Source organism: Ochotona curzoniae, unplaced genomic scaffold (genome assembly GCF_017591425.1).
Source record: "Ochotona curzoniae isolate NIBS_2020 unplaced genomic scaffold, NIBS_Ocur_1.0 contig_1014, whole genome shotgun sequence".
Classification (NCBI taxonomy): domain Eukaryota; kingdom Metazoa; phylum Chordata; class Mammalia; order Lagomorpha; family Ochotonidae; genus Ochotona; species Ochotona curzoniae.
Window position 1 is genome coordinate 1,075,124 of NW_024464920.1, and position 13,039 is coordinate 1,088,162.

General features: G+C 56.4%; 1 protein-coding gene across 3 annotated transcripts; it reads right to left on the bottom strand.

The window, feature by feature from the left end:
- Nucleotides 1–55: 55 nt before the first annotated feature.
- Nucleotides 56–6,686, bottom strand: MCRS1 (microspherule protein 1). Of its 3 annotated transcripts, XM_040978717.1 has the most exons (15): nucleotides 6,596–6,686; nucleotides 5,657–5,776; nucleotides 5,167–5,305; nucleotides 4,769–4,907; nucleotides 4,096–4,254; nucleotides 3,899–4,008; nucleotides 3,214–3,322; nucleotides 2,835–2,973; nucleotides 1,417–1,492; nucleotides 1,266–1,294; nucleotides 1,099–1,191; nucleotides 922–1,004; nucleotides 734–821; nucleotides 513–640; nucleotides 56–420 (listed from the first exon to the last, which is right to left on the bottom strand). In XM_040978717.1, exons 2-15 carry the CDS (start codon nucleotides 5,664–5,666, stop codon nucleotides 334–336), a joined length of 1,389 nt encoding a protein of 462 aa, XP_040834651.1. In that variant the 5' UTR covers nucleotides 5,667–5,776; nucleotides 6,596–6,686; the 3' UTR covers nucleotides 56–333. The 3 variants fall into 3 exon arrangements, with proteins under 3 accessions (XP_040834651.1, XP_040834660.1, XP_040834670.1); XM_040978726.1 differs by lacking the exon at nucleotides 5,657–5,776; XM_040978736.1 differs by lacking the exons at nucleotides 5,657–5,776; nucleotides 6,596–6,686 and adding an exon at nucleotides 5,446–5,455.
- Between the last annotated feature and the right edge of the window lie 6,353 nt (nucleotides 6,687–13,039).

The window sequence follows — 13,039 nt, forward strand, 5'->3', positions numbered from 1 at the left end:
CCTGTCCCCACATTTTTTTTATATTAAAAAAATAATAATAAAGGAAACGACTTTGGGATTTGGTGCTTTTTTATTTACAAAAGAGAAAACAATACAACAAAGTCTGAAGCTAACAGCTGGAGACCTGGAGTGGGATGGTAAGCGGTGGGGCGGAGGGGAGAGCACGGTGGGGGCTCCAGCCCAGGAGCCAGGTCCTCCAGCTCCCCGGGGCTGCGAGCAGCGGGCTGGCAGCTGGTCTGCTGTCTCCCCAGGCTCAGGTTCCCCAAAGCCCAAACTCCATGTCCCGAGGGGGGCTGGGGCAGCACGGGGCAGAGGGTCCCCCGCTATCACCAGTCACTGTGGTGTGATCTTTGCAGCCTCGGCCCGGATGAGGGCGATGAGATCCTGGTTGATGAGGAAGACGAACCGCAGGCTGGCGATCTGCAGAGGGGAGGGCAGAGGTGGCATGGGGCTCAGGCGCCCTGTCCGGCTCCCCACGCCCCCGGCTCTGCCTGCCTGCCTCCCCTCCTCACCTCCACCACGGAGTTGTTGCTGAGGCGCCACTTGGAGCCGCACAGCACGGGCCGCCCGTCGATGTAGATGGGTCGCCGGCCCTCGTTGGCGATGAAGAAGTCACCGTTGTTCTTCAGCTTGATGACACCTACACAGCAGAGGGACAAGGGGGGATGGGACGGGGGAGGTGGTGGCCATGGGGAGCTAGGAGGGAGGCATTCACACCGCTCCTTGCTGCTACCTTGCTTCCGTGAGATCTTCCAGGCGGGACCCTCAAGTGACAGGTCCACGTCGATCTGGTTATCCTTGGTCGCCCGGCCCAGGGTAATCTGGGGAGGATGGCGGGTGAGGGCTGAGTCCGTGGGAGGGGCAGCACCCACAGGTCAGGGCAGAGGATGCCGCCCAGGCAGGGCTCCGTGGTGGCCTCACCTCTCGAGAACGCATCAGGTAGCGCACCATGCGGCCCCGCAGCACTGCCAGTGTCTGGTTGTCAAAGTCCGGAGAGCTCATGCCTGGGGTAAAGCAGAGTCAGAAGGGGAAGGTGCCGGGCGCAGGCCATGGGACCCAGGAAGCAGGGCATGGGGCAGAGCCACCGGCGGCGCTCACCTGTGATGCTGTCCACCAGCACCTGCCACTTGTGCAGCTCCTGCTCCAGCTGCCGGATCTCTCGCTTCTGGCGCCGATCAGCCACCGTCAGCTCTGGGGGGCAGGGGGGGGCGGTCAGGAGGGAGCAGCCCAGGGTCACAGCAGCCTGTCCCATCAAGCACACTCACCGTGTTCCAAGACCTCATCGCGCATGTCCCTGCAGGGGAGAAGAACGGCTCAGGCTCAGTGGGGTGGCCACAGCCCCTCCTGGGTGGACAAGGGCGTGGCACGGGGCCACAGGAGATGGGCAGTCCGCAGAATGGGGCCCTGGCCACTCACTTGAGTTTACTGTCGTCAATCAGGTCTTCGGCGTCAGAGAAGTTCAGCACTTGGTCCCCCTTGGGCAGTGGCTGCACTGAACAAATGACAGAGGAAGGTGAGCACCCGGTTATTCCATGCAGCTGAGCACACATTCCGACCGGAGCCGGGAGAGGGAAGAATGGAGACCGGATTATGCAGGATTGGGCTATGTGGAGAAGGCACTACTCCTGACTCCATTTTACAAAGAAATGGGTACAAGAGGAAGGCTAAACTGTTTGACCCTCACTTGAGCCAGGGCCAGGTCTGCCAGTGGGAGCTCCTCCCTGTGCCATGCCACACATTGCCAGGCACCTCCTGCTGAGGCGGGGTGGGGGAACCCAGAGAGTGCCACACAGGCAGGGAGCCGTCCCGCCTCAAGACAGCTTCCCGAAGGGCCGTGAAATCAGTTTCATTATTTTAACAGTGAGACATCTGACATGCTCCCTGACAGCCTCAGTGTTTTTTCCTTTCTGATGAAAACACACAAGGGACCATGCCCCACATCCCAGGAGCAGTGTGTTCTGGGTGGTGTTCGTAGCCGCAAGGCCTGTTCTGTTGCAACTGTGCAGCCCTGGGCTGTAGGAGCCTCCTGTGCCGGGAGGCAGGTGACGGGACAGTTGGCTCTGAAGCCCCTTCCTCGCCTGGGCTGCCTGAAGTCCCTGGTGATGGCTAACGGGGAACCACCTGTTCTCTGAATAGCAAACGAGAAAACACAACCCCCCCCCACACTGAGTCCTAAGGAACACAAGGAACACATCCTTACGGCAAGGACATCCTGCCAGAGACAGTTCCCTCCCTTCTGGCAGCTCAGGAGCCTGGTCGTAAGGGGAAGAGCGCCACCGCCAAGCTTCCTTCCCAAGTGGTGTGGAGAGCCACACCACCACCCCAGCAGCTCAAGTGTGCTGCACAGGGCACTTGGAAGCCAGCTCCCCGGTGTCACTTGGGAGACCTGCCCACGTCAGTCAGCAGGGAGGGAAGGCAGCAGGCCCACGGCTGCAGGACACAGACAGATGCACTGGGTGTGGGGCCTCATGGGATTTCTTAGTCTCAGGGTTGTGCGCGGCACAGCCTGGCAGAGGTGAGGTGGGAGAGGGAAGCAGGGAGAGCGCCATGGGGGCATGAGGACCTGGAGACAGGACTGATGAGCCAGGGTGGGAAGGAGAGGGAAGGGTCAGTAGTGTGGACAACAGCTGGAACATCACCCATGGAAAATATGCATGTGCTATTCACGGCAAGGTGAGAGACGCCCAGGAGAAACAAGCGGGTGATGACTCCAGGGCTTGGCTCTGCGCCCAAGACTGCAGGCTTCTTGGGCTGCCTGCTGTGCCGCCTCGCACCGCATGGTGAGGGAGGCATGACCTGGAGCCCCCTGCCCTGGCCCGCCCCTGGAGGGCTACCTGTCTGGTCCTCGAGCAGGTAGTACTGCTTCATGAGCTGCCAGTGTGCCTGCAGGGCCTTGGCCGTCCGCGTCAGGTAGAAGGCGTCCGGGTGTCTGTGCAGCAGGTCCTGGAAGGTCTCCAAGGTGGGCTGGCTGCTCTGTGGGGTCAGAGACAAGCTCCAGGTACCAGACACTCTCCCTCTGCCTTCCCAGCCCTGTCCCCCAGCGGAGCTCCCCAGGAGCCTGCTGTGGGTCCTCCTGAAGACCCAACTACAAGGGCCCCCAAGAAACACACGGCATGTCGGCGTGGGCAGGGGTGGGGATGGCATGTCTGTGGTCCCCATCTTGTCCTTTAGCATGTGGCCCAGCTCTCACCCTACCCTGCCCCTCAGCCTTACCGAGCCCACTTTACTCAGCAGCTGCTCCTCTGCCTTGCTGAACAGGGCCTTGCTCTGGATGGCCGCGATTGCCTCCGGGTGCAGCTGCCTCATGGCCTGGCAGGCCAGCCTGAGCACAGGAGGAGAGGTGGTAAGGGGAGGCAGCCCCACCTCCTTCCCCCACACCTGAGGACCTGGGTAATGCACAGCCTAGGGCCAGGCGTCAGAGGAAGCCCAAAGCCCAGCACAGCCCCTGGAGAAACCATAGCTCTGGCTGCAGCGTAGTAAAGATGGTGGCAGGGGCATGAGGCAGCCACCTGAGCTCCGCAGATGGCCTCCTAAGTGGCTGAGAAGGGCAATGTGTGCAGCATGTGCCTGGCTTGGCCTGGACGCAGGCTACAAGCGACAGCAGGGAGCAGCCCAGGTGCTCCTCACCGCCAACGCCTTCCCCTGAGGGGCGAGCCATCGGAGTCGGCACAGAGCGCCTGGGAGATGAACTGCCAGAGCCACACAGCACCCAGCGGTGGAACTGCAGCTCCTGGCACTGACGTGGGAGCTTGCGGGTACCTGGTGGCACTGCTCCAGGAGAACAAGGGCAGGGACTGGGTGAAGCCGGCCACTCAAGCCTTGGTCCTATGCTCTCCTCTCCTGGGGCCAACTCTGGGGTCCTCAGAACGTGCCCCCTGCTGAAGCCAACCATACTCACTTGGAGATGACGGGATCGTAGAGCAGGGCGTACCAGCGCTCCTGGACCTCACGCAGAGTGAAGCGGCAGCTGAACTTCACGCCCAAGTGGACAGACGTCAGGTCATTGGTCTGCAAGGCCCCAGAGGAGTTCATTCCAGGACGGCCCTGGGCCCTTTTCCTAGCCACCCACAGGGCCTCACTGGGGCGGGGGCCCACCTGCAACACAGCATTGATGAGCAGGAGGTCGTCAGCTGGCTTCCAACGGCCCAGGTCTTTGGTCACCTGGAGTGGCTGCTTGCTCTTCTTCACGCGCTTGGTGAGTCCCGGGGCCGGGGCGGGGCTGGGTGGTATGGGCGTGCTGGGGGTCTTGGACACCTAGGCCAAGGTGAGGAGCAGAGTGAGCCCAGAGCTGGCCCCAGGACCCCGTCCATGCGACAGCAGCTCTGTCCCCAGGCCCTGCTAGGGAGCTCAGGCAGCAAGCTCAGTTCCCTGTCACCCAGGCCTATCCCTGCCAGCTAACTGCTGCACAATCTTTGACCATATGGGGTCTGCACTGAGCTGGGGGCACCCCAGCCACAGCGTGGAGGGTGGGTGGGTGGCGAGGGGCCGGAGCGATGCCACCTGGGGGTTATTTTTACACCCTGCCAATGCTGGGAACAGGCTGTCTGCTCCCAGAATAGATGCATGCTCCAGGCCTCCCACACGGAATGTGATACAGGATGCACTGGCAGGTGGGGGAGTTGCAGCAGAAAGCAGGAGGAGGAGGAGCCGGAGGAGCCGGCTGGGAGCCGGGCAGGAGCTCACACTGGAGCAGCCAGGTGCCTCGATGGGACTCCTGGGGACACGAACCCCGGCACTGCTCCCGCCCCTGTGCCTCTCAGCCCCTCACCTTCTTCTTCTCACTCGAGGAGGGCTCGCTCCCGGAGCAGCGCCCCGGCTCCACCCCGCCGGTCCCCTTGGCCCGCGTGGAGGACTTGGCCAGGCTGCTCTCCACCAGCTCATCATCAAACTTCTTCCTCTTGATGAACCTGCAGCAGGACCCGTCTGGTGAACACTCCCAGCCCCTCGCTGACGCCAGGCACACACACAAGGCGCTAACTGCTCCCGCCCACCAGCCAGGACCACAGAGCCGAGCCACGCTGCGGTGGCCCTCTGAGATGACGCGAGGCTGAAGGCTGCGAGTGACTTGGCAGGAACAGGTAGAGCAGCAGGCTATGCTTGGGGCTGCCAACCCAATGTCATGGCTCTTCCCCCTGGCCATCACCTGGCCCGCCAAACCCTCACTACCTGGAGGAGCTTCTGCGCTTCGGGATGGTGCCCAGAGCCTGTGAGGAGGACCGCTTCTGCCCTGCCAGTGACTCCTCGTCCTCCGAGCGGCTGGCAGCGCCGGATGCCATGAGGGATGAGTCTAGAAGCCCCTGAGAATCTGCAAGGAGAGAAGTGGCTAGCTCAGGCCGTGCAGAGCTGAGCAGAGCCATGCCCCCTTTGGGGACCTCGCCTCAGCTGGCCCTCCCCGGCCCCCTTGGCCCTTGGGGTTTTAAGGCCAGAGCTCCCATTCGGCTCAGCCTGGCCCCGACCTTCCGCCCCAGGTCATTCTCCAGGTGTCGTGTGCAACACATGGCCTTCAAGTCAGAGTGGTAAGGCAGAGCCACTTGGCCACGATTCTGTCAAGTTCATGAGTGCTGCTGCCCAGGGGTAGGTGGCAAGGCCCAGTCAGGACTCAAAGACACATGTGCTGGGTGCCTGAGCATCCAGACACTGGTCTGCCCCTTACTACCTTTGTCCATCGTCTCACAGTCCCAAAGCCACAGGTTCCACACCACAGGGCCAGGAGGAAGGGTCCCACAGGCTCATCCACGGATTCAGAGCAGGTGGGCGGGGAGGCTGAGAGGCGAGTCTGCAAAGGAGAAAGGGAGCTGAGCTACCTGAGGCCCAGTCCCACCTCCTGGTCCTGGCTCAGGTACCCCGCAGCCCCACGAGTGCAACGGGGTACCAAGTCAGCAATATTCTCAGCAACGAGGAGCCTTAGACACAGCTGCCGGCACCTCGGATAACAACCGGAGAACTACGGATTCCAGAAAAAGGAACTCCCCGGACCAAGGCCAGGGACGGGGGCATGAGCCACACACACACACACACACCCCCCTACAGGAAAAGGCAGCAGGAGTGAACCCTAACTAGCCCATCTCAGTGGCTTTTATTGACAAGTTACTGATACTTTATGCAGGCTAAAACAAACACACATACACACAAAACAAAAAGCCCAGGTTGGGTACTTCACACTTATCCCCCAACAGGGGTCTCCGCTCTTAGGGGCCACCCCAGGCGACACGAACCCCTGAGATGAGGGGACAGGGCTCGGGCCAGGTCTGCCTCAGGGGCTCAGGAGTGGGGAGCGGGAAGTGGGTTCTAGAACTGCTGGATCCAGGAGGAGCACCGAGGGGCCGGGCGAGCTCACAGCCTGCCGGCGGGACGCGAACCCGCACACTACCAGACGCCACCCGCCCTCACACGCCCCCAGTGCGCACGCGCGACAGCTCCCGGCGCACCCCCCCATCGCTCCGGCCAGCGCATGCGCAGACGCCGGAGCGCGCCCGGGGCGGAGCCCCAAGCCCGGTGCTTTTGTGTGGGGTGCCGGTCGTCACCGCGGCGCTCCGGGAAGCCCCGCTTCTCCCCTACGTTCGCCCTGAACGCCCCGGGGCCAGCCGCGTCTCACCATTCCTACGCTGCCGGCTCCAACAACTCGGCGGCGACGGCAGCTGCCGCAGGGCCAAAGGCGGCTTCCGTGAGGCGCATCTACTTCCGGGCCGGGACCGGAGGGCTGGGCGATGCCTTCCGGTTCGTCCTGTGGGCGTGAAGGAAGGGGGCGTGGCCATGGCTGCCACGACAGTCCGAAGGGAGAGTTCGCTCCGAGGCGCGTCGGGGATGGTGGGCGCTCCAGGGCCCGGCGGCCGGCGGGAGAGGAGGGGGCTCGAGCGCTGGCCAGGTGCAGGAACCTTAGAGGGCGTCCCGGGACCGAACACGCACTCCCCCTGATTGCATGCACCTGAGGGGCGAGTCAGAGCATGCAACAGCTCAGTGTCCTTGCTGTTCAAATAAGATGGAACCCCTACTGTACTTATTTCCTGTGAGCGATGGCCGGTTTTCTGATGTGGCGCGCTGTGATTTATGGAGGGCAGTGTTTGAGTCCTTGGGGAGAGCAGTCTGGGAAACGGCAAAATGACCCAGTGAGAGGGTCACAGTGAGAGGTGACAGTGTGGGCGTATTGCCGTGTGGCTGGAAGCAGACGGAATACAGGGAAAAGAGAGAGCGGGAGGATGCAAGCAGCGAGGTTATGTCAGCCCTGTAATTCACAGTATACACTGTGGTTTGTATTTTTTAAATGAGAATACGAAACAATTGTCTTTTTTTAAAAAAAGATATTTTATTTTTATTGCAAAGTCAGATATACACAGAGGAGAGACAGAGAGAAAAATCTTCCATCTGATGATTCACTCTCCAAGTGAGCGCAACGGCTGGCGCTGTGCCGATCCAAAGCCAGGAACCAGGTCTCCCACACGGGTGCAGGGTCCCAAAGCTTTGGGCTGTCCTCGACTGCTTTCCCAGGCCACAAGCAAGGAACTGGATAGGAAGCAGAGCTGCTGGGATTAGAACCAGCACCCATGTGGGATCCTGGCGCCGCTAGGCCACGCCGCAGGGCCCAAGGTTTGTATTTTTTAAGGATGTATTTGAGACTGGTACCTTGGCATAGCAGGCTGATCTACCTGCATTGCTGCCATCCTATATGGAGACCATTTAAGTCCTGGATGTTCCACTTCTGGTCCAGCTCCCTGCTCATGTGCATGGAAAATCAGTAGAGGATGACCCAGCTTCTTGGAACCCTTCACCCACCTGGGGGATCCAGGGCTCTCTCTTAGGATCAGCTCAGCTCTGGCCACTGTATCCATTTGGAGAGTGAACCAACAGATAGAAGATCTTTCTCCTCTGTAAATCTGCCTTTCAAATAAAAATAAGAAAGTATATGTATTTGTGGGTTGATGCCTTGGTATAGCAGACTAAGCCTCCTTTTGTGACACTGGCATTCCATGTGGGTGCCGGTTGGAATCCTGGCTACTCCCGTTCCAATCCAGCTCCCTGCTAATGGCCTGGGAAAGCAGCAGAGAATGGCTCAAGTCCTTGGGTCTCTGTGTCCACACAGGATACTCAGATGAAGCTCCTGGCTTCTGGGCCAGCCCAGCTCTAGCTCTTGCTGCTATTTGGGGAGTGAATCAGCAGACGGAAGAACTTTTTCTCCCTAATGGCACAATTACAAAAAAGTAGAGACAAAGAGAGTTTTCTTTTGCTGGTTCACTCCCCAAATGGCTGTGCCGAGCCAAAGCCCAGAGTCAGGGGATTCATCTGTGTCTCTCACATGAGCAGATATGGGCCCGACCAATCAGGTCATCCTCTGTTGCTTTCCCAAGCGAGTAGCCAGAGAGCTGAAATGAAAGGGGAACAGCCAGGACTTGAACCAGTATCCATATGGGATGCTGGCCCATTGACCTTTGTTCTTAGTACATAGTCTTTATTTTTTAATTACATTTGATTTTTTTTAAAGATTTATTTTTATTATTTTTTTAATTGGAAAGGCGGATATACAGAGAGGAGAGACAGAGAGGAAGATCTTCCGTCCGATGATTCACTCCCCAAGTGAGAGCAACAGCCGATACTATGCCGATCCGAAGCCAGGAGCCTCTTCCGGGTCTCCCATGTGGGTGCAGGGTCCCAAAGCTTTGGGCTGTCCTCGACTGCCTTCCTGGGCCACAGGCAGGGAGCTGGAAGGGAAGCAGGGCTGCTGGGATTAGAACCGGCGCCCATATGGGATCCTGGGCGTGCAAGGCGAGGACCTTTAACCACTTGCGCCACCGCGCCGGGCCCTAATTACATTTGATTTTATGATACAGTTTCATAGGCTCTGGGATTCCCCCAACTCCTTCCTGTACCCTCCCCCCATGGTGGATTCCTCCACCTTATTGCAGTATTACAGATCAAATCCAGTCATAATTCTTTCATTGCAAGCATATACCAGACATAGTGTCCAGCATCTTATTGTCCAGATAAATCCAACAGTTTCTTGGGGAGACCATCTGTGGTCTGAAGGTAGAGCTGGCAGAATATCACCCTGACTCATTAAAAAGCCACAACATAATATCAACCACGGTTTACAACCTTATGGAGTTAATTGACATGATATTGAGTGACCAGTATGATTAGAAAATGCAAGTTCTTAACCACATCCTGTGACTACTTCATTGACATTTCAATTTTAGTTTATACACAACTGGCTGATATACACCTTAAAATGGCTATAGGATACTAATCAGCTGTCTTGTGTCTATTTTCATTTTTGTATTTAGTAGTTTGTAGTGTAGAAGCATAATTTTCACTGAACTTGATGGATTGTGGGATAGTCCATGCTGGCTTATAACTAACGAGGCATTTGTCAACAGTTGAGGCACAGAACAGTTTTAGGAGGGGTGTGCAGAGAAATCTTCAATACCTTAGTGAGGAGTAACTTGTCTTTGTGTCCTAGCTAGTAAGGTATGTGTGAGTCCACGCTGACTGTTTCCTGTCTGGTGCTGAGCTTTCTCTATCTGTCTAATCTTTTTTTTGTGGGGGAGGGACTCGGGAGCGACCCTGATGGTCATTGCAGGAGAGGGTGGGGATCCAAAGTTGGAACTAGGTAAGGACCAGAGAAATCTCCTCTCCCGATTCCCGAAGGAAGTTTACTGTTCTTCTGTTTCTGCGGGCTGCTCAGGGCTCCTGGCTGCTGTTCCGATGACATTGACTCCTGCAAGGAAGGATTTGGACTTCTTCCATTCCAGGTGGGAGATCCAAGTGGGAGCAGATGACCTCAGAGTTCTCGGCCTCCGAAGGCAATCCAGTTCCCCATGGTCTCCTTGGCAGCTGGGGCGTAGTCCTTGGTGCCCGTCTTAGTACATAGTCTTACAGGATTACAATCAAGGGCATCCTATGAAATGATTCACTCTTTATTTTATTAGAGCGTCAAAGAGGTAGAAGAGGAGAGGTGTTGATATTTTCTGTTCACTGGTTTACTCTCCAAATACCCGCAACAGCCAGAGCTGGGCCAGTCCAAGGCCAGGCACCTGAGATGCCATCCAGGTCCTTGTGACAGAAGGTGGGGACGCTAGGAGGCCACCATCTCCTACCTCCCAGTGTTCATGTTTGCAGCCAGCTGGAGCAGAAGCAGAGTAGCCAGGGCTTGAACCAGGTACTCTGATACGGGTTGCTAGTGTCCCAGTCATATCAAAAACCCACCCTGGTTTAATTCTTAAAAATTTTAAGTTTATTTAAAAGATGAGGAGATTCCAGCTCTACATAAGGTATATTCTGGGGTGGAGTGGGTGGCGAAGGGAAGGCTGGGAGAGAGCAGAATATTCTGTGTCTGTGGAAAAAGAGAGTCCTCCTCTGCATTGCCTGTCCTCAAGTGATCTTGGGAAGGGGAGGGGTCTCCTGATACCACCCCAAGTCCAAAGGAAGAGGAAGTAGGTCCCTGGGGAAAGGTCACTGACTGATAGGTGGATGGAATTTACAAAGAGCAGAGGGAGTGTGGCTTCCGGCTCCCGACCCTAAGCTTCCTGGTTACCTGTCCTGTTTCATCCCTCCCTTAGAGACGGATGTCCTGTTCAATCTGAGGACTGTTGAAGGGTGCAGGCTCATCCCATCTTCTGTGGTTACTTGCTGCTGAATAGGGGCGTTGGGCTTGCCTATCCTGGGTTTGGAAAATTTCATCTAATGGATGGTTCTCACAAGCTGGGAGACTTCCTTTCAGTGCTCATGGCTGCGTCGTCATCAGTTCTCTGAGATGCTGTTGGCTTCTTTGCACAGGAGTCAGCTAAGTAAGTGGTCTCATCCGGCAACAAGTGAGCCAAGGATAGATCACACCCATGAGTTCTGGTGCCTGAGCTCGAAGTCCTGACATGTCTGGGGCCAACATGAAGTGAAAGAACATGTTGCTTGCCAACACCAAAAGCCTCCCTGACAAGGCAGGTGCAGCAACCTGGCCCCTGGATGCTTGCAGCTCCGGCCCTGTAGGTCCCTCTGTCTGGCCCACCCCCAGTTGTGGCTTTTGCACCTGCCAGCAGGAGCAGTGTCTGGCCCATGGCTTAATTCTTAAAATGATGCTCCTGTGGTTGCCTATGCAGGACAGACTGTAAAGGGCGACAGAAAGCAGAGGTTGTTGCTGCCATCATAGTGAGTTAAACTGGGGTGGTTTAGCTGTGATGTAGGGGCAGGGGAGCTGAACAGGAAATGGTGACTGCCATGTGTCTTGCTGGTAGAACCACGAAGCTTAGCTAAGCAATTACATGTCCAGGATAAGACAGACTCCTGGTCTAAGGAGCAGTGGAGGGTAGATAGCCCTTCAGGAAATATGCAGCGTCTGACCCTGTCTTACTTTCTGCCATTTCCTTCCTAACTCCCGACTTGCATGCTCCTGGGTATTCCTATTGAAGTGGAAATGTGCTTGTTTCCTGTCTTTGTTCAGAGTCCTACATCTTCCTCAGGCTAAAACCGTGGTCTGGCCCCTTCTCTCTTTGAGCTCATCTTTTTTTTTTCATTCATTTTTTTCATTATATTTTTTACAATCTTTACATAGTTAATTAGGGTAAAAAGGTTCAAGGACTATAGGAAAGTGGGTCAGACTATTATTTCCATATTGTTTCTTTCATGTATCTGAGGTAAAGGGGGATATTAAAGGAGAAGCCCCATCCAGTTTCCCACCCACCCCAGCTTCCACATGTGGGCATGCTCCGAGGGTGGTTTTGATAGTTCACCAGTTATGAATCGCTGCCAGTTTTGCCACTCCAAGCATGATGAGGACATTGCAGAAACCACTGATTGACATAGTCCATCATAGGATCTCCATTTGCCCAGTATTTTGCTGCCTACATATAGCTGAGGTGGTTGATTGACTTGTTCTGTCCTCTGTCTTTTCTTGGTTAGGGTTCTGAGTCCGGCCTTTGGATTGGGGAAATCCCCGAAGAAACTTTATCTGAGGTGCTCTCAGACCAGATTCTTGTATGTACTAGCAAGTACAGGGCCAGGCACAGTCCAACGCCCCAATCAGCTGGTGGTTGCAATTGCTGGGTTGGTTCTGTTTTCAGCCCCGACTACCAATGAATGTTGCAATGGGTGTTGCAGTCCAGCCTGGTTCTGCCCAGCACATACTCGGCCCTCACATAAACCAGTGGGAGCTGCAGCCTAGTCAGAGCAACCCACAGTAACCCCCACCAGGCCTGTATGTGTAGCTGATGAGTCCAGTCTGACCCACGTCCACTTTGGCTCTCATACATGCCAGTGGGTATTGAAGCTTAGTTCCATCTAACCAGCTCAACTATCGAGCCCTCTTGGCTGTTGTTGGGTGCCTCTCTGTCTAGCCAACCCAGCCCCTGTCCTAGTGTTCATGTTCTCCTGTGGGAGTGGTAACCCAAGAGGGAGGAGCCCACTATTTCCCTCCCAGGTCTCTCCCACTCCTGAATTATGCACTCTCCAGGTGGTTCTGTGGTTTGACTTGACAGAATTAGCCCCCAGTGCCAGCTTCTGCCAGGTGATTCTGCGGCTAAGCCCCAACAACCCTCACCCACTCTAATTTATGCTTGCACCAGTCGGAACAATCAGCCCAGTCTGGCTTTTCCCTGATCTAGTCCACATGAGGCACACAGGTGTTGTAGCCCTGCTTAGTCTGGTCTGCCCCCATCCCAGCTCATGCTCTCCAGTGGGAGAAGCTGTCCAGCAAGGGAACTCCCCCTTATTCCCCGTCCGGCTCTGCCCCCTCCCTTCCTGGTTCTCACATGTGCTCATTGGTTGCTGTGGTCACATCCAGTACAGGCAACTTCATCTTGGCATTCCGTATTGTGCACTGGTTTTTGTCATGACCGAACCTGGCTCGACCCACGCTCTGTTCCAGTGCTTGGGTTTGCCAGTGGATGACGTGAACTGGTTTAGCCTGGTCTGCCCCTGATCCATGCCAAATGTATGCCAGTGGGAAACTTTCCATGGCCTGGTCTGGGCTGTTTCCTCATCTTGCTTCTTGTGCTTACCTGCCAGGTCTGTGTCCTGCCAGAGGAGTTGTCCAGGCTCCTCTATCAGAACCTCTCCC